Source organism: Globicephala melas, unplaced genomic scaffold (assembly GCF_963455315.2).
Source record: "Globicephala melas unplaced genomic scaffold, mGloMel1.2 SCAFFOLD_354, whole genome shotgun sequence".
Classification (NCBI taxonomy): Eukaryota; Metazoa; Chordata; class Mammalia; order Artiodactyla; family Delphinidae; genus Globicephala; species Globicephala melas.
This window is the reverse complement of record NW_027207523.1, coordinates 247564-271305: the sequence shown is the minus strand read 5'-3', so window position 1 is coordinate 271305 and position 23742 is coordinate 247564. Positions and strand designations below refer to the sequence as shown.

The following is a 23742-nucleotide window of genomic DNA, read 5'->3' as shown; positions in this document are numbered from 1 at the left end:
CATTGCGGTGGCTTCTCTTGTGGAGCACAGGCTCTAGGCGCACAGGCTTCAGTAGTTGTGGCACGTGGGCTCAGTAGTTGTGGCGCACGGGCTTAGTTGCTCCGTGGCATGTGGGATCTTCCCAGACCAGGGCTCAAACCTGTGTCCCCTGCGTTGGCAGGCGGATTCTTAACCACTGCACCACCAGGGAAGTCCCAAAGTGCCATCTAATTTTCTCTGAAAGAATCAATCTTTCAGTTTTATTGAGGGGCTGAGGTAGCTTAGAATGGTGGGGGGATCTAGGGCTGTAACAGTTTCTTGATCCTCTTTCTTTTAACATCCCCTCCCCCCATTTCCCCTCCATACAGTTCCAGAGGCGCTACCAGTCCTAAGCCTTTGAGAATTCTGTGGTATTTTTGCTAACACCATTTGTTTCACAGTTACTGAGATTTTGTTGCTGTTTTATTTTCTCTTCCCCATCTTTATGAATTTATACCTTTAAATTTTTTCCCTTTAATTATGGCAGAATTTCTTCCAAGAGAAAGAAAATTTAAATGTGATTTTCAGTCTACTATCTTTACCTGAAAGCCTGATGGCCCCTTCATAAAAATTCTTCTTTCCTTCTATACTACTTTATGGTTAGAGGTTAACTTATGGATAAAGAATTGGTCCTTTAGTGTATATGGTTTTTATTATCTATCTTTGTATCCCCTTTATACCCCACATAAGTGTAGTTTAATAAGAGGATGGATATTAATTAGGGAAAAGCCATAATGTCTTGGTTTTTTCTTTAAATGTCTCTTCTAAAACAAGGCATTCATCTAAATACTAAATACTTCTAAATACTTCTAAAACAAGTATTCATCAACTGTGTTCATTTAACCTTTGAATGATTAGGGCAGGAAGTGCTGAGGATGCTAGCTGCAAAGGACACAGTCTTACAATCCCATTTATTCATATCTTTAAGATCTTTGTCAGCCAAAAGGGTTTTCTTGTTTGTTTTCTTTGGCTGCATCGGGTCTTAGTTGCGGCACCCGGGCGCTAGAGTGCGGGCTTAGTTGCCCCACAGCATGTGGGATCTTAGTTCCCTGACCACGGATCAAACCCGCATCCCCTGCATTGGAAGGCGGATTCTTAACCACTGGACCATCAGGGAAGTCCCCAAAAGTTTTTTGTTTTTTGTTTTTTGGGTTTTTTTGCCAGTGTATGGCCCTGAGAAAAGTGTGTCCCTTGCTACTCCTATATTGCAGTGAGACAATATTCCTGTGAGACAATCAGTTGCAGATGGTGTCTGTCCCTAATATTTCATGTCTTCCATATGTCTGTTCACACTCAGAAAGCCCACAGCTGTAGCTATTGTACCAGAAAAACTGGTAAATGCTTCCAAACGGGAAGACCTTTTCAGCAGCTTCCATCAAAGGAAGCAAACCAGCTTGGCATTCACTGACTTTTCTTGACTGTTGTGCAAGCCAAACAACCTCAATATTAAAGCCTCCTTTGGTCTTCCGGGATCCACAGTTGAGGACAGTGCACTCTGATTGCTTTTATGGAACCACATGCTGCTTGAATAGACGTTGAGTCCTTGAGGTGGTGGATCTTAGGAGAACTATAAGAGATTCCCAGGTCACAGATAGATCCAATGCTGAAAATAACCCCTGTAGACAGGACAGAATCTGAAATATTCCATTAGCAGTATGTAGGTAATGGTTATGAAAGCTCTTGGTTATGAAAGATGAAAATATTTTACCACCAAAGAAAAAATTGTTTTTTTCTGATTGCTGCTTCAAATTTGATATATTTTTCATGTCACATCAGGACTATAAATGTTCCTTTTAATCTCATCTGAGAAATAGGGTATCCTATATACTAGATGTTCCTTTTTCACTAGGTTGGCCTTAGTAAGAACCCTCTTTATCCTTTTTGTCTGGATAATCAAGATTCTGCTAGACAGTATCTTTTGTCTTTCTATAACCAGAACTCAACTACTGGCTTCTGGGACTCTCTTTTAGGATATGTTTGTTTTTTAATTTTTATTTATTTATTTTGGCTGCGTTGGGTCTTCGTTGCTGCACGTGGGCTTTCTCTAGTTGTGGTGAGCGGGGGCTACTCTTCGTTGTAATGCACAGGTTTCTCCTTGCGGTGGCTTCTCTTTGTTGTGGAGCGTGGGCTCTAGGCGCACGGGCTTCAGTAGTTGCGGCATGCAGACTCAGTAGTTGTGGCTTGCAGGCTCTAGAGCACAGTAGTTGCTCCTCAGCATGTGGGATCTTCCTGGACCAGGGATTGAACCTGTGTCCCCTGCGTTGGCAGGCGGATTGTTTTTCACTGCGCCAGCAGGGAAGTCCCAGGAATATGTTTAATAGCGACAGCCCTGCTTGAATAACCACACATAAGCAGTAGATAAGAATTCTGTATTCTGAGGGACTTCCCTGGTAGTCCAGTGGTTAAGAGTCTGTGCTTTCACCGCAGGGGCTGCGGGTTCGAAGCCTGGTCGGGGAACTAAGGTTCCACATGCTGTGTCGCTCTGTCTCAGCAGAGGGCCACGCTGCTCCGCCTTCCCCGGGGGAATCTGCACAAACCTTGAACTTTTCCGGGGTTCAGAGTCTCCGATGTCTCTTCTTCCCCGCCGCCCCCGCCCTGCCCCCGGATGCCCGATGTCTCGGTGCAGCCGGGCATCTGCTCGCTCTCTGGCTCGCTCTCTCTCGGAGTCAGTTTGGGTGAGCGGAGCACCGCGCCTGCCTGGGCTGCAGGCGGCAAGTCCCCGGCGCCACGCCAGGGGCCGGGGCACCGCGCGCCCGCGCAGCCCGCGGTCAGGGAGGCGGAAGCTGGTGCCTACGGGGCCGAGTGGAGAGGAGGTGCCAGCAGTGCAGCCGGCTCCCCATGGACGAGTGTGAGGGGAGAAGAAGAATCAAGGAGCAAAAAGGAAGAGGAGGTGTGGGGAGCCACAGTTGAACGGAGCCGCCACCGCCGCTGCCTCCTCGACTATCACGCCGGCTGCTCCGCCGTAAATGACGGCGGAGAGAAACACACACACACTCGCTCGCCCGCCCTCCTTCCTCGTCCGTCCGGGATTCAGCGCCCACCCCGGCAGTAGCGGGCGCGGAGCCTGGCGGGCTCGCTCCCTTCCCCGCCCCTCCCCGATTCCCCGTGGTCACGTGGCCCCGGAGCGCGCGGCCCACGATTCGCGCGCCACGGAGACGCCCCCCAACTCCTGCCTCGCGCCCCAGCTTCCCCTCCCCTGTCCACGTGTCCATTACGCATCCCCAGCCTGGGAGCGCGCGCGTCTCCTTAATGAGACTTGGGCAAGGGCCGACCTCACGATTCCGCTAACCCCTGTTTCATGTTTTATTTTTCCTCCCCAGAGCAGGCTAGCGCTGGGGCCCCAGTGGGGCCGGCCGGCTGCGGCGGCCACATTCCCTCCCCCACCCCGGAAGACGCCACCGCAGCCACTGTTGTCCCTTTTCAAAGGATGCTCTCTCCTCGCTGGTGGCCAGAGGTGTTTTACAGCCTCTCGGACAGAGGCGCGCATAGAGGGTACCCTATCCCCACCCCAGAGTGTGCGTGGGGCTCTTCGGAGCCCTGGGTGGGAACCAGCCGAGCTGTCGCGCCCAGCCCCTCTCGGGCCGCGCCGGAGCTCGCCGGCTCAGCTCCGTTTGGGGATGGGTCCGGGACGCACGCAGCTCCTGGAAAATCTGTCCGCTGCTGGGGGTGGAGGGACACGAAGAGGAAGGGACATGCCTTCCTACAAGTTGTTTTGCCAGCCTTTAAAGGGACATGGGGGTGGGGGTGGGGAACCGTCCTCTTGCACACTCACCCAGGCACCTGCCGAGGGGCAGGAGTGGGGGGGTGGCGTTCTTTCCCACCGTCAGGCCCGTTCCATTCGAGCACAACCCAGATCAGACCAGACGAGTCAACCGTCCACTGTCAGCCAGGCCTTGGATCAATAGAAATGATTTTATAGCATCATTGGGTATCACGCCCCAACCCCCAAGGACCGGCTCTCAATCCCACTCTACTCTGGAGGAAGAGGGTCTTCAATCCTATGGACATAGCTCGTATGCCGGGGGTGTGTGTGTGGATCTTCAGGGTCACCCCCCCCGCCCCCCATATCTCTTCACTCAACCAGAGTGTGGGAAGAGGTAGGTCAGAGCAAGGCCAGCTGGGGCGCTTCGTCTCTGTCCCTCATCTACCTGTCTCAGTGCTACAACTCTCGACACTGAGTTTCCTTTTCATCTAGAAAAGTGACATTTTCTTTTTGGAAAATGGGCTTGGAGCCTTCCCGGAAGCCTCCCTCCTCCCCGGCTGCTGGCTCTTGCCGCCTCAGCTTGGCACGGGGGCTTGCGGAGAGCGGCTCTCGTCCCTCCCCATAGCCCACGTCTGTCTGGAGCTCGGAGGTGCAGTGTGGGGAGGGCTGGCCGGGCTTTTGGCGGCCCTGGAGATGGAAGGTGCTGGAGTCGTCAAGGAAGATGATTCTCATTAGGCCCCTAATGCCTGATGGCAACTAGCGTCACCCAAGGGCTTATTCACCATCCCACTGAGAGGCGAGCCAGCCTCTGTGTGGGAGAAAGGGGGAAAGAAACCACCTCCTGAGACTGGCCTGGGGTGGGGGTGGGGGTCCAGGAGGAGGAGGACGAAAGCAGGGAGGTCTCCTACCTCTGCCCACCTCCCCACAAGGAAGGGGCACGGGGCTTGTAAAGAGTAAGTCCAGAGGACAGACACAAGTTTGCTTTTCTGAGCTGAGGACCCACTGCTCCGGTGATGTGGGTCAGCGATTTCAGTCCACTCTCCCAGCTTCCTCTGCAGACTGGGCACAGTGTTCCGGTTCTTCTCTCTAGCCCTGCTCCCGTAACCCAGAGCCCTTAGATAATAGGAATCCAATTTCCCTCTGCCCACTCAGTTTCCCCTTCCTCCCTCCCTCTCTTCCCTCTCCCTCCCTTTCACAATATGATGAATATTTCTGGTACCACAGCCACTGCTCACAACGGTGAGCAAGACGGACGTAGCCTGTCCTTGTGGAACTTCCATTCTAGAGGGGAAGACAGACACTAAGCTTGTGATTGATTACAAGCTGTGATAAGTATGTGGCATAAAAATGCATGCATTTTTGCTCATCTTATGGAGAAGACTGAGACCCAGAGTCAGGAAGGGTTGGGGGTCGGGGGTAGCCTGCTATCATTAGGTAATATGTAATTTCAGCCTCAGATTCTTCTGGTACCTTCTATGTGGATCCACCTTCATGGACCCTAGAACAACCCCAGCCTTCTGCCAGGCAGCCGGGCAGAAGTTGGGCCCATCAGGGACCCACACAAAAACTGCCTGACCTGCCACGACGGTGGACCTGGTGACATCTGCCCCTGTTTTTCAGGACCCCTGCCCACAGAAGAAGATAGGACAGGTCAATGTGGGCCTTCACTAAGGGGAGCTCACTGTGTGTGTGTGGGGGGGGTGCACAGTCGCACCTTGGACAGCAGGATGAGGAGCTGCTTCTGGCAAAGGGACTTGGTGCTGCGGGGACACACGCGCCGCTGCGCCGACATGGGCCAGCTGTCCCCGGGCTCGTGGACCTCCCGCTTCTGCCGGATCAGGCTGCTGGCCAGTGCCGCCATGGCGCCCCGGGAGGAGACACCCCCAAACCGGCAGGCTCCCGGAGCGCGCTGGGCCACCCCGGAGAAGCCCGCTAGCTCACCAGGACATGCTCTTGACTCTCCAGTCCGACTCGCCGCCTCACCCACGGGATCTGAGGATAAGCCCTAGACGACCCCCACCCCAGGCACCAGCTCCCACCCTTGGGCCTCGTGCTAGCTTCGCCAGACCCAGCAGCCTATGTACCTCTCAGTTGACCCCACCCTCGACCTTTGCCCCCCACAGAAAACTCCCCCTTCTCTGATCTCCAGTGTCCCTGTCCCCCACTAACACTATCCCAAAGCCAAGACCCTCAAATTTTCCAGGATGTGGTTCCAATATCCCCAGGCACCTTTCCACCCTATTTCCGGGCCCTGCACTCCTGCCAAAGCCATTCTTGTAATTTTAAGGGTGTGGGTCCTTAGCTTTGGGGATATTAGCTCACCCCACCCCTGCTGGGGTGCTGCCAGTGTCTAGGGAGAACCCAACCTTGGTGTCTTTTCCTTTGCCACCCACTAAGTGAAGGATCCCCCACTTTTTTTCACTGAAATCCCAAAACAATGTATGCCTTGGAATATCCAGACTGTCGCCAATCAGCAAGAAGAGGTTCCCAGACCCTGTCTCTGGACGATACCGCTTTTTACCAAGTCACCGCCGTTTCTAGTGGCACAGCGTTCCAGCTGCTGAGCCCCTTTCCTCACCTTGTTACCATCCACTCCTTTTGAAGTAACCTCCAAATCCGCCCTTCCTAGTGGTTACACCAGGTGGTTGTCTGGAGGGTCCTGTGTCACCTCGGAATAAGGAGCATAAGTTTTTGGCTCTTTTGTTTTTTTCTGGCAGCCCCTAATTTCCTCGGAGACAGCTGGTGCTGTTTAGATCCCACGCCCTCCAATCCAACCAGACCCCGAGAGAGGAGTGCACCCACGTTGTCACGGGTACCCAAATGTGAACAGACCCGCTATAAGTCAGAGCGCATCAGAGCTTTCTGCGACAGGGCTTCCTTGTCCTCCCCGGGACTGCCTATAGCGCCCCCCCTTCCTTCCCCGACGCCTCTCAACCTGTCCTGTCTTGTCGATCCGGGGACGGCTGGCGCTGGCACCGGTTCCAGGCTCCTCCCTCCCTGTACCCCGCAAGCGGAGCTTCCACCCCACGCCCGTCTAGGCGTCCCGGACCCCAGGAAGAAGTGAGGGTGTCTCCGCAGAGCGCCCTGGTCTGGCGAATTGAGCGCTGGGCCTGGCGGCTGGACCAAGCGGAGCGGCGGCAGCGGTAGCGGCTGTGGGAAGCTGAGGCGGCGGCGGCGACAGCAGCTCACCCTCCTCCGAAAGCCGGCCCGGGGGTGGGGCAGGGGGCGGAGACGCCGGCAAAGAGCAAGAGGTAAAGCTAGGCGGGCGGAACCCCGGGGTTCCTTGGAGGCAGGGAGTGGCGACAGTCTTAGAGACAGGCGGAGCCGAGGCAAGGCCGCATGTCTCGCATGTCTCGGGGTTCAGAGGAGGAGGGACAAGGAGGCGACTCCACTGAATGGAACTCTGGATGGGGGGAGAGGTTGGGCTTAGATAGATGGAATGGCGGATGCCCCGAGAATGGAGAAAGGGACCCTACTGCCCGGGATGGAGGACAGAACTGGATGAGGAAGGTGGGGGGAATAACTGAAGAGATAGCGGTGGTGGTGAGGTCTAGCCTGGGGTGAAATCCGGCCTCCTTAATGTCTCTGCTTTTGTGTGAGACAAATTGGTCAGTCCCTGGTCTCCATACCTTTCTCCTTTACACGTTTTTTCAGCAAATATATTACGCCCATCCCTATTGACTCCTAAGAGAAAAGACCATAAGAACTAGCGGGAGGTGGATGCCAGGGGCTGCACCGGAGTGGGCGGGGTGCTGGCCACAGATTTGGCCAGAATGGAACGACCTGTGCCAGGGATGGGGCGGGAGGAGGGTGGGAGGAAGCGGAGGAACCGGCGAGGAGGCCTTCTAGAACGGGCTCTTCGGGCCCAAAGCGCTCAGCCTGTCTCCCAGGTGAGGGGAGAGCAGTCCCCTCCACATCCCGCTGGCCAGCAGAAGCACATTCCAGGTTAGTAGGAACAGCGTCTTTAATGGGCCCCGCCTCCCACGCCGGCTAAGCCTCCCCCCTTGCGTGCAGCCTTGGCCTCTTCCACAGCGGCCCGCAGGGCGCGGGCAGGGTCCCTGCGAAGCAGGGCCAACGCCCCGAGCAGCGAAGCGGCCCCGTCCCCCGCACGGAGCTTTTGGCCACTCAGAAAATAGTGGGGCAGCGTCCCGGCCTCGAGCACCCGGCCCAGTTCATCCAGCAGCCCGAGGCAGCAGGCGCCCGCATTCTCGGGTCGCGCCAAATAGAGCGCAGGCAGCTGCTCACACGCCCAGTAGAGCAACGTCCGTAGGAGGTAGGGCGCGGCGACCGTAGTCCCGGCCACCAGAGGGCGCAGCAGCGCCTGAGCCGCCGCGTGCGCTTGCAGCAGGGAAACGGGTATGCGCGTCTTGAGCGCCAGCTCTTGGCGGGCGAAGCAGAGCTGCGAGCCGGAGGCGTCCGGCCGCTCTGTGCCGCCGCCGCCGGGCACCAGGTAGAAGGAAGACGACTCCGAGGCCAGCGGGCCGGCCCACGAGTGGCTCCCAGGCTCCTGGGGCCAGCCGGCCACGGACACCACGGGGATCAAGTCGAAAAGCAGGAGGCGGCGCGGGGTCCCGGGCGTAGCCAGGAGGATAGTGGTGACCCCCGCGTGGCGGGCTGCCTGGACCAAGCGCGGGGCACCCGGAACCGGAAACAGGGACTCAGCGACCGCAGCCAGCGAAGCAAAGAACCAGGCAGCCACCTGGGCGGGGCACAATGTGGGCCATGCCTCCGGAGCCTCCAACGGCTGTGGCACTGGGCTAACGTCGGTTGCTTTGGTGACGTCACCATTCGTTTTTTTCAGTGGTGAGGGAAAGTCAACATCGGTTACGTCTTGTTGAGGCAACTCTGGCACTGAAACATTACTAGGTGAGTTTTCCAAAGACTCGTGTGCCTCAGGCTCAGTGACGTGTGGCTGGTCCACGGAGATTTGCGGATCCTTGGGAGTTTCTTTGTTTTGGGCTGGGTGGATCGAATCACGTCCTCCTGGGACTGAGGGTCCTAGGCAATCCTGCCATGCCTCCCGGACCGAGGTTCCGCGTACCTGATCTGGAAGGAAGAGCCATGTGTAACAGGATCCCACGTCCGGTTGCAGCTCCTGCCCAGTGCCATCTAGCGAAAGCACGGGCACCAGGAGTGTGAAGCCCGCGTCGTAGTTAGGTCCCCGAGCGTAGGGCCCTAGAGGCGCAGGTCCCAGATCCAGGGAGCCCTCGCGAATCCCGCAACGAAGCAGCAGGAGCTCTGCCTGAGGAGGAAAGCGAGGGTCCCGGCGGTGAACGAGACCTAAGGAAACAGAAGGGATCGTAAAGTCGTGATCCAGAGCCGGGGCGGGGTGAGGCGTAGCTGAGAGCTGCAAGTTCCCAAAGGCTGGCAGGGTTACTTACCTAGCAAAGAGAAAACAAAGTCCTTGCCCTGGAGGAGATCTGGTCCTGGCTTGGGAATTTCACTCCAGCTCGCCTGCACACCCAGCTCCTGGATCAGCTGGGTTAGTTCTTTCAGCTGCGCCCCAGAGCAGAAGTCCATGTCCGTGAGCGGCCGGGCTGGGGCTGGGGGCGGTGGGCCCCACCAGGGAGCACTCCTCCAGACCGCGGAAGCCATATGGCTCTATCGTTTGGGGGCTAGGAAATACACAGACGGGAGGAAGCCCAGACGGGCCGTTCCTTTTGCTGCGGAAAACTGGCCCCCGTTCTTTTCTCTTCCAGAGGCCAAGAGGGTTCCCAAGACAGAGTCCACCAATGGGTCTGCAGACGAAGGGCCCTAAATTTAGTCTTGAAAGAGAACAAATAAATACCTCCTCCGTCCTTGCCCTTTTCTCATATGCTGGTCCCCGCCCCCATGGAACGGTTCACCTGTCTCAGCAGGTAGAAAGGAGCTGTTTGGCCCCTCCTAAGGAATGCAATAGCCTCCTTCGCTGCCCCTTGACTACGTCCCCTTACCTCTTTTTCAGAAGAGGCTAGTGGTTTGCGGCTTCCCTCTTAGGGTTAGCTACAAAGGCTGGGAAGAGAATGGATAGGAAGATTCAACAGGTAACTTCTTCCTGCTGCCTGCAAGGCCACGCCCCTAAATTATAACCACGCTCCTTTCTGGAGACTGTCGGGATGGTTCCGGACCAGCCCGGCCTCCAGTCAGAGTTCAGTCACTCCTTTCTCTCTGCAGAGATCTCGTGGCTGTCCTGGGAGTTGTAGTTTGTCTTCAAAGCTACCAGGGCGTTAGGGCCACGCCCCCACATCCTTTCCTGTTCCGTTGCAGTAGTGCCTGATGGAAGTTGTAGTTTCTGTGGAGATAAGCTATTCTGTGTCTTTATGGTAAACTATTCTGTGTCTTTATGATAAACTATTCTGTGTCTTTACAAGACCAGGTGAACCACACAAACACTCCTTGGGGTTAGAACAGAGGCCTAATAGGATGGATCTGAATAGCAAACAATAATGAGGGACATACACTAGGGCATGCGGAGAAATAGGGGACTCTACATCTCACTTGGGGGTAGAGGAGCCCTGGTCATTTAAATCTAGAAGGGTTCTTGCATGCAATTATAACTTCATTTTAGAGATGAGACTGCAAGCCTAGAAAGGTTGCACATGACTTGTCCAAGGTCAGAGCTGAGCCAGAGAGGTGTTGGAAATGGGCTCTCCAACTGGGACGTATCTCCTTGGAATCGGTGGTGGTAACATTAGACAAAAACACACCGGTAGTGTGCATGTAGTGACCCAGGGATGGACATCTGACTCAGGGAAGGGACATATTAGTGTTGCCCACCTCAGACACACAAGTGGTGGCAGGGAAAACGCTTTGGAATCTCGCAGCTTATGTGTGTATACAGAAGAGTTATCAGGACTGAAAATCAAGTCCAGAGGAAACTCCAGCTGGGCTAGCGCAGGGCAATGAAAAATTATCAGGGGAAGGAAATGGCTTTCAGCGACCAGTGCTATCATGGACACAGCTTAAGTCCAGGACGAAACTAGGAGCCAGAATAATAGGACAGAAAGATAGGACACCAGAGACACGCTCACAGATTAGACCAATGCATACTGGACCAGGATTTCTAACATTCCTTTTTCCCAGGGGTCTGTCTCCACAGTGAACTAGGCCTAAGTCCATGGGCAAGAAAATTAAGTGGAGACACCTCGAAAAATTTAGAGGCCTATGAAGGAGGGGACCCTCAGAATCCAGGGCTCAATTTGGGGAGCCTAAAACACAAGGATTCCTAGTCACTGACAAAGAGAGGTCTTCTCCTTCAGTAACCAAGAGCCCCAAACACAGCCCAGAACGGGGGAGGCAAGTTTCCATACATCTGGTCGTGACCCAAGAGACCAGATGAGGAAAACTGAAGCCTGGGCTCTTTCTCACAGTCTGGGGAAATCAGGCATTGGCTGTCCATCCCCACATCTTACCTCCTCCCCAGAGGGTGGCTTCTGAGCCACCCTAAAAAGAGCTAAGTTCTCTGGTCTCTGGGGGAGCTTTAAGATGCTGGGGGTGGGTGACAGGGAAAGGAAAATTGCTCTAAACTCTAAAGCACTGCTCTCCAATAGCATTTTCCATGGTGATGCAAATGTTCTAAATCTGTGCCGTCCAGTGCAGTAGCCGCTAGCTCCATGTGCCTACTGACACTTAGAAAGTCGTGGCACTGAGGAAAAGAATTTTTTTGTTTTTGGCCAAGCCATGAAGCTTCCGGGGTCTGAGTTCCCCGACCAGGGTTTGAACCCCAGCCACAGCAGTGAAAGCGCCAAGTCCCAACAACTGGACCACCAGGGAACAGAATTGGATGCCAGAGAAATTCTGTTCCCTGAGGAAGAGAAATTTTTAACATTTTAACTTAATTTTAAAAACAATTAATTTTCCTTAATTTTTAATAATTTACATTCTAATAGGCATTTGGCTAGTGGCTACTGTAATTCACAATGCAGCTCTAGGGCCTTGTGGCTCCCGCTCCCGGGGTGGCTGGCCCGGACCCAGACTCCGCCGCGGGCCCAGTTGCCGTCCTTTCGGCCCGCGAGCCCCTCGACCTGCACCTGGCCGCCCCCACCGGCGCCCAGCCCCGGCGCCGCCACCTGTGTGCCGGTGTGTCCCTCCACAGCTCCCTCCGACAAAAGCCCCGCCCCACCCCCACCCCGCCCCTCTGGCGTGTCAGCGCGGCCGGGTGCGGGAGCGGGATCGAGGGCAGGGGCCGCTTCCCCGGGCCTGCCGGCCACCAGGGGCGGGGTCCTGAGCTCGGCGGGGGGTGTGGGGGCAAGGGTGGCCTTGCCGGGGCTGAGGGGCCGTGGCGACTCAATGGTGGCTCCCGGTGGCTTCGGGCCGGCTGCTGTCGGGCAGGAGGGCCGGCCCGGGCTGCGGCCGGGCTGCGCCTAGCGCCGCGTGGGCGGGCAGGGCCGATGCCCAAGGGACCGCGGGCCCCGGGCCCTGAAGCCTCCGGGGCCACGTCCCTGTGAGCGACGTGCGGGATCTTGGGCGGGGCGCCAAGCGCCGAAGGGTTTGCTGGGTCACGGCCGCCCTGGGCTGGGAGGTGGTCGCCAAACCCTCCGCCGCCGCCCGATACCCGAGACCTCCGTTGCCCCTGCCTGGGCGGGCGAGGGGGCCCTGCCGGGGCGGGCCGGCCGCCAGGCTGGCGTTAAGGCGCCAGCGCCAGCGAAACTGGGCCTCAAGAGGCCGCCCGCGGCCCCCCGCCCCCGTCTACGGCCATACCACCCTGAACGCGCCCGATCTCGTCTGATCTCGGAAGCTAAGCAGGGTCGGGCCTGGTTAGTACTTGGATGGGAGACCGCCTGGGAATACCGGGTGCTGTAGGCTTTTTGCCTCCCGCTCCGCCCGCCTTCTCCTTTACTCGCCCGCGGCGGGGGGGCCGCCGGCTCCGCCCCCGCCGAGCCCCGCTGCAGGCAGTAGTCAAGGTGGTTTACCTGCCCGAGCAGGAAGCTTGGGCGATGGCAGAAGTGGGAAGAAACTCTTGAGCACAGGTTCTTGGGATCCACGGAGCAGCGCATGCACATGCGATGGGTGCCTACACAGCTGGCTTGCTTGTCTGTGGGGAAAGGCGAGATGGGTCAGGGCCTGGGTTCCTGAGGGGCTGAGAATCAAGGCAGGGATAGAAGAAAGGGGACAGGCCCACATCCCCTGAACCCACGCCGGCGCCCACTCACCTTTGTGGAAAATACGATTGAAAAGTGCCCGCAAGAATCTCTTCAGATGCCTCCAGAGTTGAGGGAAGAAGGGGAGGGGGGAGGCCGGGAGCAGGGTGAGCCCTGAAATCCAACCCTTGTCCCGGTCACACCCCAGCAGCCCTCCCACCTCAGCCCCTTCAAGACCCCAGGGCTCCCCCAACCGTGCTGCACAGATCCTGCCCTGACCGTAGTCACCATGTTGATCCCCACGTTGAGCAAGATGAAGCTGACCGGGATCAGAAGAATTGAGTATCCTTGCTCCTGGCATTTCCTGGGGATGGGGCCAGTGAACGGCTCGGCTCGGTAGTAGTTTCGCTCACCCATGGCCGTTGGTCCCAGGACTGCCTGGGCCCTCTGCCCTCCAGTTTTAACTGGGAGCCAGACTGGGTCATAATGGGGCAGGTGGTGAGGTCACAGTGAGGGAGGGGGATGAAAAGGAGGGCCCAGAGTGGCATTCCCTGGTAACCAGGGTCAGGTAAGCTGAGCCTGGACAGTCAAACAGGGCCCGGTGGCCGGCATACATCCCCTCGAGCGGTCATTCATTCGCTCACCGCCCGCTGACTCACTTGTTCAAATGACACATTGCGTCTCTTGGCCCCTCTTGAGACTAGGAAGACCTTGGCCTCAGAGGCCTGCTGAAGGCCTGGCTGGAGTCCAGAGCCTCAGCCTTCTTCATGCCCTTCACTGGGCCTGGAGCTGGACCTGCCCAGATGTGGAACCTCCCAGTTTGGAAGCAACTTCTTGTATGAGGCTCTCTGTGGACAGGGACAGCTGAGACGCAGAGGAGGTGCCCAGAGACCAGGGGTTTGGAGTCTGCAGCTGCAGATGTACTTAGTGCATGGTATAGGACCAGGAGGGGCCTGCTGGCAGAACTGTGGCCACTAAACCAAAGGGACCCTCAGGCCAAGAAGGGGACACTGGCTTCTTATTGCAGGAAGCCAAGCGCAGGGACCCAGGCTGGCAGAAGGAGTGGCGCTTCCAAGCCACAGACCACCAATGTTTCCTGGACTCTGGCGCTCTTTATTCCTCTCTCCATGCCCTGCCGCCCCCTGCCCCTGCCCCCACTTGCTGCTGGTAAGTTCATTTTCCCAGTCTGGCTCCCGTGCAGAGAGGGCCTGGAGGCCGAGGTGGAAGGTAGCAGCGAGTTGGCCCGCGCTTGGCCCTCCTGCGGTTGCCGCTTCAGCACCAGACTGTCATACACCTGGTAGTTGGCATTGCCTCCCGGGTTCCGGCTGAGTGGCATGAAGGTGGGCGGGGGTGGAGGGTGCTCGGTAGCCTGGACGTCGGGCAGGAGGTGAGAGGGGCGGAGGAGCAGCGCTGAGCTGGGAGCCGGGGCCCGCTGGTCCGAGGCCTCGGCCAGTACCGTGAGGGAGGCGGAGGTGGCCACAGGGCGCCGCAAGGGCAGGATCTCAGCCCATTCGGCCGCCGGGTGCCGCACCTCGTGGGGATCGCGGGAGTAATCCAAGTGTCCCGTGGAGGGATGCAGGCTGCGGTTGGACTCGCTGTGAGCACAGCTGGGGAGGCTACGTCTGTGGGCCGGTGGGGTGTCGCGCTACCAGGCGTCGGGCCGGTAGACCCGAGGCACCAGAGCGGATGGAGGCTCAGAGCCCTCCAGACCCAGACTCCGCCGCGGGCCCAGTTGCCGTCCTTTCGGCCCGCGAGCCCCTCGACCTGCACCTGGCCGCCCCCACCGGCGCCCAGCCCCGGCGCCGCCACCTGTGTGCCGGTGTGTCCCTCCACAGCTCCCTCCGACAAAAGCCCCCCCCCACCCCGCCCCTCTGGCGTGTCACCGCGGCCGGGTGCGGGAGCGGGATCGAGGGCAGGGGCCGCTTCCCCGGGCCTGCCGGCCACCAGGGGCGGGGTCCTGAGCTCGGCGGGGGGTGTGGGGGCAAGGGTGGCCTTGCCGGGGCTGAGGGGCCGTGGCGACTCAATGGTGGCTCCCAGTGGCTTCGGGCCAGCTGCTGTCGGGCAGGAGGGCCGGCCCGGGCTGCGGCCGAGCTGCGCCTAGGGCCGCGTGGGCGGGCAGGGCCGATGCCCAAGGGACCGCGGGCCCCGGGCCCTGAAGCCTCCGGGGCCACGTCCCTGTGAGCGACGTGCGGGATCTTGGGCGGGGCGCCAAGCGCCGAAGGGTTTGCTGGGTCACGGCCGCCCTGGGCTGGGAGGTGGTCGCCAAACCCTCCGCCGCCGCCCGATACCCGAGACCTCCGTTGCCCCTGCCTGGGCGGGCGAGGGGGCCCTGCCGGGGCGGGCCGGCCGCCAGGCTGGCGTTAAGGCGCCAGCGCCAGCGAAACTGGGCCTCAAGAGGCCGCCCGCGGCCCCCCGCCCCCGTCTACGGCCATACCACCCTGAACGCGCCCGATCTCGTCTGATCTCGGAAGCTAAGCAGGGTCGGGCCTGGTTAGTACTTGGATGGGAGACCGCCTGGGAATACCGGGTGCTGTAGGCTTTTTGCCTCCCGCTCCGCCCGCCTTCTCCTTTACTCGCCCGCGGCGGGGGGGCCGCCGGCTCCGCCCCCGCCGAGCCCCGCTGCAGGCAGTAGTCAAGGTGGTTTACCTGCCCGAGCAGGAAGCTTGGGCGATGGCAGAAGTGGGAAGAAACTCTTGAGCACAGGTTCTTGGGATCCACGGAGCAGCGCATGCACATGCGATGGGTGCCTACACAGCTGGCTTGCTTGTCTGTGGGGAAAGGCGAGATGGGTCAGGGCCTGGGTTCCTGAGGGGCTGAGAATCAAGGCAGGGATAGAAGAAAGGGGACAGGCCCACATCCCCTGAACCCACGCCGGCGCCCACTCACCTTTGTGGAAAATACGATTGAAAAGTGCCCGCAAGAATCTCTTCAGATGCCTCCAGAGTTGAGGGAAGAAGGGGAGGGGGGAGGCCGGGAGCAGGGTGAGCCCTGAAATCCAACCCTTGTCCCGGTCACACCCCAGCAGCCCTCCCACCTCAGCCCCTTCAAGACCCCAGGGCTCCCCCAACCGCGCTGCACAGATCCTGCCCTGACCGTAGTCACCATGTTGATCCCCACGTTGAGCAAGATGAAGCTGACCGGGATCAGAAGAATTGAGTATCCTTGCTCCTGGCATTTCCTGGGGATGGGGCCAGTGAACGGCTCGGCTCGGTAGTAGTTTCGCTCACCCATGGCCGTTGGTCCCAGGACTGCCTGGGCCCTCTGCCCTCCAGTTTTAACTGGGAGCCAGACTGGGTCATAATGGGGCAGGTGGTGAGGTCACAGTGAGGGAGGGGGATGAAAAGGAGGGCCCAGAGTGGCATTCCCTGGTAACCAGGGTCAGGTAAGCTGAGCCTGGACAGTCAAACAGGGCCCGGTGGCCGGCATACATCCCCTCGAGCGGTCATTCATTCGCTCACCGCCCGCTGACTCACTTGTTCAAATGACACATTGCGTCTCTTGGCCCCTCTTGAGACTAGGAAGACCTTGGCCTCAGAGGCCTGCTGAAGGCCTGGCTGGAGTCCAGAGCCTCAGCCTTCTTCATGCCCTTCACTGGGCCTGGAGCTGGACCTGCCCAGATGTGGAACCTCCCAGTTTGGAAGCAACTTCTTGTATGAGGCTCTCTGTGGACAGGGACAGCTGAGACGCAGAGGAGGTGCCCAGAGACCAGGGGTTTGGAGTCTGCAGCTGCAGATGTACTTAGTGCATGGTATAGGACCAGGAGGGGCCTGCTGGCAGAACTGTGGCCACTAAACCAAAGGGACCCTCAGGCCAAGAAGGGGACACTGGCTTCTTATTGCAGGAAGCCAAGCGCAGGGACCCAGGCTGGCAGAAGGAGTGGCGCTTCCAAGCCACAGACCACCAATGTTTCCTGGACTCTGGCGCTCTTTATTCCTCTCTCCATGCCCTGCCGCCCCCTGCCCCTGCCCCCACTTGCTGCTGGTAAGTTCATTTTCCCAGTCTGGCTCCCGTGCAGAGAGGGCCTGGAGGCCGAGGTGGAAGGTAGCAGCGAGTTGGCCCGCGCTTGGCCCTCCTGCGGTTGCCGCTTCAGCACCAGACTGTCATACACCTGGTAGTTGGCATTGCCTCCCGGGTTCCGGCTGAGTGGCATGAAGGTGGGCGGGGGTGGAGGGTGCTCGGTAGCCTGGACGTCGGGCAGGAGGTGAGAGGGGCGGAGGAGCAGCGCTGAGCTGGGAGCCGGGGCCCGCTGGTCCGAGGCCTCGGCCAGTACCGTGAGGGAGGCGGAGGTGGCCACAGGGCGCCGCAAGGGCAGGATCTCAGCCCATTCGGCCGCCGGGTGCCGCACCTCGTGGGGATCGCGGGAGTAATCCAAGTGTCCCGTGGAGGGATGCAGGCTGCGGTTGGACTCGCTGTGAGCACAGCTGGGGAGGCTACGTCTGTGGGCCGGTGGGGTGTCGCGCTACCAGGCGTCGGGCCGGTAGACCCGAGGCACCAGAGCGGATGGAGGCTCAGAGCCCTCCAGACCCAGACTCCGCCGCGGGCCCAGTTGCCGTCCTTTCGGCCCGCGAGCCCCTCGACCTGCACCTGGCCGCCCCCACCGGCGCCCAGCCCCGGCGCCGCCACCTGTGTGCCGGTGTGTCCCTCCACAGCTCCCTCCGACAAAAGCCCCCCCCCACCCCGCCCCTCTGGCGTGTCACCGCGGCCGGGTGCGGGAGCGGGATCGAGGGCAGGGGCCGCTTCCCCGGGCCTGCCGGCCACCAGGGGCGGGGTCCTGAGCTCGGCGGGGGGTGTGGGGGCAAGGGTGGCCTTGCCGGGGCTGAGGGGCCGTGGCGACTCAATGGTGGCTCCCAGTGGCTTCGGGCCAGCTGCTGTCGGGCAGGAGGGCCGGCCCGGGCTGCGGCCGAGCTGCGCCTAGGGCCGCGTGGGCGGGCAGGGCCGATGCCCAAGGGACCGCGGGCCCCGGGCCCTGAAGCCTCCGGGGCCACGTCCCTGTGAGCGACGTGCGGGATCTTGGGCGGGGCGCCAAGCGCCGAAGGGTTTGCTGGGTCACGGCCGCCCTGGGCTGGGAGGTGGTCGCCAAACCCTCCGCCGCCGCCCGATACCCGAGACCTCCGTTGCCCCTGCCTGGGCGGGCGAGGGGGCCCTGCCGGGACGGGCCGGCCGCCAGGCTGGCGTTAAGGCGCCAGCGCCAGCGAAACTGGGCCTCAAGAGGCCGCCCGCGGCCCCCCGCCCCCGTCTACGGCCATACCACCCTGAACGCGCCCGATCTCGTCTGATCTCGGAAGCTAAGCAGGGTCGGGCCTGGTTAGTACTTGGATGGGAGACCGCCTGGGAATACCGGGTGCTGTAGGCTTTTTGCCTCCCGCTCCGCCCGCCTTCTCCTTTACTCGCCCGCGGCGGGGGCCGCCGGCTCCGCCCCCGCCGGGCCCCGCTGCAGGCCCCACCTCCTCAGGCCCCTCCCACCACGGCGCGCGCCGGCGGGGTCGCTCCCCGCCGGCCCGGCCGGCCAGGCGGCCAGAAGGCGGCCCTGGAAGGCAGCCGCACCCCAGACGCTCCCGGGGTGGCTGGCCCGGACCCAGACTCCGCCGCGGGCCCAGTTGCCGTCCTTTCGGCCCGCGAGCCCCTCGACCTGCACCTGGCCGCCCCCACCGGCGCCCAGCCCCGGCGCCGCCACCTGTGTGCCGGTGTGTCCCTCCACAGCTCCCTCCGACAAAAGCCCCGCCCCACCACCACCCCGCCCCTCTGGCGTGTCAGCGCGGCCGGGTGCGGGAGCGGGATCGAGGGCAGGGGCCGCTTCCCCGGGCCTGCCGGCCACCAGGGGCGGGGTCCTGAGCTCGGCGGGGGGTGTGGGGGCAAGGGTGGCCTTGCCGGGGCTGAGGGGCCGTGGCGACTCAATGGTGGCTCCCGGTGGCTTCGGGCCGGCTGCTGTCGGGCAGGAGGGCCGGCCCGGGCTGCGCCTAGGGCCGCGTGGGCGGGCAGGGCCGATGCCCAAGAGACCGCGGGCCCCGGGCCCTGAAGCCTCCGGGGCCACGTCCCTGTGAGCGACGTGCGGGATCTTGGGCGGGGCGCCAAGCGCCGAAGGGTTTGCTGGGTCACGGCCGCCCTGGGCTGGGAGGTGGTCGCCAAACCCTCCGCCGCCGCCCGATACCCGAGACCTCCGTTGCCCCTGCCTGGGCGGGCGAGGGGGCCCTGCCGGGGCGGGCCGGCCGCCAGGCTGGCGTTAAGGCGCCAGCGCCAGCGAAACTGGGCCTCAAGAGGCCGCCCGCGGCCCCCCGCCCCCGTCTACGGCCATACCACCCTGAACGCGCCCGATCTCGTCTGATCTCGGAAGCTAAGCAGGGTCGGGCCTGGTTAGTACTTGGATGGGAGACCGCCTGGGAATACCGGGTGCTGTAGGCTTTTTGCCTCCCGCTCCGCCCGCCTTCTCCTTTACTCGCCCGCGGCGGGGGGGCCGCCGGCTCCGCCCCCGCCGAGCCCCGCTGCAGGCAGTAGTCAAGGTGGGTTTACCTGCCCGAGCAGGAAGCTTGGGCGATGGCAGAAGTGGGAAGAAACTCTTGAGCACAGGTTCTTGGGATCCACGGAGCAGCGCATGCACATGCGATGGGTGCCTACACAGCTGGCTTGCTTGTCTGTGGGGAAAGGCGAGATGGGTCAGGGCCTGGGTTCCTGAGGGGCTGAGAATCAAGGCAGGGATAGAAGAAAGGGGACAGGCCCACATCCCCTGAACCCACGCCGGCGCCCACTCACCTTTGTGGAAAATACGATTGAAAAGTGCCCGCAAGAATCTCTTCAGATGCCTCCAGAGTTGAGGGAAGAAGGGGAGGGGGGAGGCCGGGAGCAGGGTGAGCCCTGAAATCCAACCCTTGTCCCGGTCACACCCCAGCAGCCCTCCCACCTCAGCCCCTTCAAGACCCCAGGGCTCCCCCAACCGCGCTGCACAGATCCTGCCCTGACCATAGTCACCATGTTGATCCCCACGTTGAGCAAGATGAAGCTGACCGGGAGCAGAAGAATTGAGTATCCTTGCTCCTGGCATTTCCTGGGGATGGGGCCAGTGAACGGCTCGGCTCGGTAGTAGTTTCGCTCACCCATGGCCGTTGGTCCCAGGACTGCCTGGGCCCTCTGCCCTCCAGTTTTAACTGGGAGCCAGACTGGGTCATAATGGGGCAGGTGGTGAGGTCACAGTGAGGGAGGGGGATGAAAAGGAGGGCCCAGAGTGGCATTCCCTGGTAACCAGGGTCAGGTAAGCTGAGCCTGGACAGTCAAACAGGGCCCGGTGGCCGGCATACATCCCCTCGAGCGGTCATTCATTCGCTCACCGCCCGCTGACTCACTTGTTCAAATGACACATTGCGTCTCTTGGCCCCTCTTGAGACTAGGAAGACCTTGGCCTCAGAGGCCTGCTGAAGGCCTGGCTGGAGTCCAGAGCCTCAGCCTTCTTCATGCCCTTCACTGGGCCTGGAGCTGGACCTGCCCAGATGTGGAACCTCCCAGTTTGGAAGCAACTTCTTGTATGAGGCTCTCTGTGGACAGGGACAGCTGAGACACAGAGGAGGTGCCCAGAGACCAGGGGTTTGGAGTCTGCAGCTGCAGATGTACTTAGTGCATGGTATAGGACCAGGAGGGGCCTGCTGGCAGAACTGTGGCCACTAAACCAAAGGGACCCTCAGGCCAAGAAGGGGACACTGGCTTCTTATTGCAGGAAGCCAAGCGCAGGGACCCAGGCTGGCAGAAGGAGTGGCGCTTCCAAGCCACAGACCACCAATGTTTCCTGGACTCTGGCGCTCTTTATTCCTCTCTCCATGCCCTGCCGCCCCCTGCCCCTGCCCCCACTTGCTGCTGGTAAGTTCATTTTCCCAGTCTGGCTCCCGTGCAGAGAGGGCCTGGAGGCCGAGGTGGAAGGTAGCAGCGAGTTGGCCCGCGCTTGGCCCTCCTGCGGTTGCCGCTTCAGCACCAGACTGTCATACACCTGGTAGTTGGCATTGCCTCCCGGGTTCCGGCTGAGTGGCATGAAGGTGGGCGGGGGTGGAGGGTGCTCGGTAGCCTGGACGTCGGGCAGGAGGTGAGAGGGGCGGAGGAGCAGCGCTGAGCTGGGAGCCGGGGCCCGCTGGTCCGAGGCCTCGGCCAGTACCGTGAGGGAGGCGGAGGTGGCCACAGGGCGCCGCAAGGGCAGGATCTCAGCCCATTCGGCCGCCGGGTGCCGCACCTCGTGGGGATCGCGGGAGTAATCCAAGTGTCCCGTGGAGGGATGCAGGCTGCGGTTGGACTCGCTGTGAGCACAGCTGGGGAGGCTACGTCTGTGGGCCGGTGGGGTGTCGCGCTACCAGGCGTCGGGCCGGTAGACCCGAGGCACCAGAGCGGATGGAGGCTCAGAGCCCTCCAGACCCAGACTCCGCCGCGGGCCCAGTTGCCGTCCTTTCGGCCCGCGAGCCCCTCGACCTGCACCTGGCCGCCCCCACCGGCGCCCAGCCCCGGCGCCGCCACCTGTGTGCCGGTGTGTCCCTCCACAGCTCCCTCCGACAAAAGCCCCCCCCCACCCCGCCCCTCTGGCGTGTCACCGCGGCCGGGTGCGGGAGCGGGATCGAGGGCAGGGGCCGCTTCCCCGGGCCTGCCGGCCACCAGGGGCGGGGTCCTGAGCTCGGCGGGGGGTGTGGGGGCAAGGGTGGCCTTGCCGGGGCTGAGGGGCCGTGGCGACTCAATGGTGGCTCCCAGTGGCTTCGGGCCAGCTGCTGTCGGGCAGGAGGGCCGGCCCGGGCTGCGGCCGAGCTGCGCCTAGGGCCGCGTGGGCGGGCAGGGCCGATGCCCAAGGGACCGCGGGCCCCGGGCCCTGAAGCCTCCGGGGCCACGTCCCTGTGAGCGACGTGCGGGATCTTGGGCGGGGCGCCAAGCGCCGAAGGGTTTGCTGGGTCACGGCCGCCCTGGGCTGGGAGGTGGTCGCCAAACCCTCCGCCGCCGCCCGATACCCGAGACCTCCGTTGCCCCTGCCTGGGCGGGCGAGGGGGCCCTGCCGGGGCGGGCCGGCCGCCAGGCTGGCGTTAAGGCGCCAGCGCCAGCGAAACTGGGCCTCAAGAGGCCGCCCGCGGCCCCCCGCCCCCGTCTACGGCCATACCACCCTGAACGCGCCCGATCTCGTCTGATCTCGGAAGCTAAGCAGGGTCGGGCCTGGTTAGTACTTGGATGGGAGACCGCCTGGGAATACCGGGTGCTGTAGGCTTTTTGCCTCCCGCTCCGCCCGCCTTCTCCTTTACTCGCCCGCGGCGGGGGCCGCCGGCTCCGCCCCCGCCGGGCCCCGCTGCAGGCCCCACCTCCTCAGGCCCCTCCCACCACGGCGCGCGCCGGCGGGGTCGCTCCCCGCCGGCCCGGCCGGCCAGGCGGCCAGAAGGCGGCCCTGGAAGGCAGCCGCACCCCAGACGCTCCCGGGGTGGCTGGCCCGGACCCAGACTCCGCCGCGGGCCCAGTTGCCGTCCTTTCGGCCCGCGAGCCCCTCGACCTGCACCTGGCCGCCCCCACCGGCGCCCAGCCCCGGCGCCGCCACCTGTGTGCCGGTGTGTCCCTCCACAGCTCCCTCCGACAAAAGCCCCGCCCCACCACCACCCCGCCCCTCTGGCGTGTCAGCGCGGCCGGGTGCGGGAGCGGGATCGAGGGCAGGGGCCGCTTCCCCGGGCCTGCCGGCCACCAGGGGCGGGGTCCTGAGCTCGGCGGGGGGTGTGGGGGCAAGGGTGGCCTTGCCGGGGCTGAGGGGCCGTGGCGACTCAATGGTGGCTCCCGGTGGCTTCGGGCCGGCTGCTGTCGGGCAGGAGGGCCGGCCCGGGCTGCGCCTAGGGCCGCGTGGGCGGGCAGGGCCGATGCCCAAGAGACCGCGGGCCCCGGGCCCTGAAGCCTCCGGGGCCACGTCCCTGTGAGCGACGTGCGGGATCTTGGGCGGGGCGCCAAGCGCCGAAGGGTTTGCTGGGTCACGGCCGCCCTGGGCTGGGAGGTGGTCGCCAAACCCTCCGCCGCCGCCCGATACCCGAGACCTCCGTTGCCCCTGCCTGGGCGGGCGAGGGGGCCCTGCCGGGGCGGGCCGGCCGCCAGGCTGGCGTTAAGGCGCCAGCGCCAGCGAAACTGGGCCTCAAGAGGCCGCCCGCGGCCCCCCGCCCCCGTCTACGGCCATACCACCCTGAACGCGCCCGATCTCGTCTGATCTCGGAAGCTAAGCAGGGTCGGGCCTGGTTAGTACTTGGATGGGAGACCGCCTGGGAATACCGGGTGCTGTAGGCTTTTTGCCTCCCGCTCCGCCCGCCTTCTCCTTTACTCGCCCGCGGCGGGGGGGCCGCCGGCTCCGCCCCCGCCGAGCCCCGCTGCAAGCAGTAGTCAAGGTGGTTTACCTGCCCGAGCAGGAAGCTTGGGCGATGGCAGAAGTGGGAAGAAACTCTTGAGCACAGGTTCTTGGGATCCACGGAGCAGCGCATGCACATGCGATGGGTGCCTACACAGCTGGCTTGCTTGTCTGTGGGGAAAGGCGAGATGGGTCAGGGCCTGGGTTCCTGAGGGGCTGAGAATCAAGGCAGGGATAGAAGAAAGGGGACAGGCCCACATCCCCTGAACCCACGCCGGCGCCCACTCACCTTTGTGGAAAATACGATTGAAAAGTGCCCGCAAGAATCTCTTCAGATGCCTCCAGAGTTGAGGGAAGAAGGGGAGGGGGGAGGCCGGGAGCAGGGTGAGCCCTGAAATCCAACCCTTGTCCCGGTCACACCCCAGCAGCCCTCCCACCTCAGCCCCTTCAAGACCCCAGGGCTCCCCCAACCGCGCTGCACAGATCCTGCCCTGACCGTAGTCACCATGTTGATCCCCACGTTGAGCAAGATGAAGCTGACCGGGAGCAGAAGAATTGAGTATCCTTGCTCCTGGCATTTCCTGGGGATGGGGCCAGTGAACGGCTCGGCTCGGTAGTAGTTTCGCTCACCCATGGCCGTTGGT

The 23742-nt window shown here is 61.8% G+C and overlaps 1 protein-coding gene and 6 non-coding genes across 7 annotated transcripts; 6 read left to right on the top strand and 1 right to left on the bottom strand.

Moving 5' to 3' along the window:
- Positions 1–7685: 7685 nt before the first annotated feature.
- Positions 7686–9316, bottom strand: LOC132596499 (transmembrane protein 102-like). Its single transcript, XM_060293436.1, has 2 exons — positions 9103–9316; positions 7686–9001 (listed from the first exon to the last, which is right to left on the bottom strand). The coding sequence occupies exons 1-2, from the start codon at positions 9314–9316 to the stop codon at positions 7686–7688; spliced, it is 1530 nt and encodes a 509-aa protein (XP_060149419.1).
- Positions 9317–12386: 3070 nt separating this feature from the next.
- Positions 12387–12505, top strand: LOC132596597 (5S ribosomal RNA). The gene has a single exon (XR_009562675.1). It is a non-coding gene; the product is annotated as a 5S ribosomal RNA (ribosomal RNA).
- A 2695-nt stretch (positions 12506–15200) lies between these two features.
- Positions 15201–15319, top strand: LOC132596596 (5S ribosomal RNA). Its single transcript, XR_009562674.1, has one exon. It is a non-coding gene; the product is annotated as a 5S ribosomal RNA (ribosomal RNA).
- Positions 15320–18014: 2695 nt separating this feature from the next.
- On the top strand, positions 18015–18133 carry LOC132596594 (5S ribosomal RNA). Its single transcript, XR_009562672.1, has one exon. It is a non-coding gene; the product is annotated as a 5S ribosomal RNA (ribosomal RNA).
- A 927-nt stretch (positions 18134–19060) lies between these two features.
- LOC132596593 (5S ribosomal RNA) lies at positions 19061–19179 on the top strand. The gene has a single exon (XR_009562671.1). It is a non-coding gene; the product is annotated as a 5S ribosomal RNA (ribosomal RNA).
- Positions 19180–21875: 2696 nt separating this feature from the next.
- On the top strand, positions 21876–21994 carry LOC132596592 (5S ribosomal RNA). Its single transcript, XR_009562670.1, has one exon. It is a non-coding gene; the product is annotated as a 5S ribosomal RNA (ribosomal RNA).
- Positions 21995–22921: 927 nt separating this feature from the next.
- On the top strand, positions 22922–23040 carry LOC132596591 (5S ribosomal RNA). The gene has a single exon (XR_009562669.1). It is a non-coding gene; the product is annotated as a 5S ribosomal RNA (ribosomal RNA).
- Positions 23041–23742: the final 702 nt, after the last annotated feature.

Bases quoted from the DNA above. Each gene is read 5' to 3' on its own strand.
- LOC132596499 (XM_060293436.1), bottom strand. From the start codon at position 9,316: ATGGCTTCCGCGGTCTGGAGGAGTGCTCCCTGGTGGGGCCCACCGCCC. The intron at 9,002-9,102 runs GTAAGTAACCCT...CTGTTTCCTTAG, and splicing joins CTTTGTTTTCTCTTTGCTAG to GTCTCGTTCACCGCCGGGAC.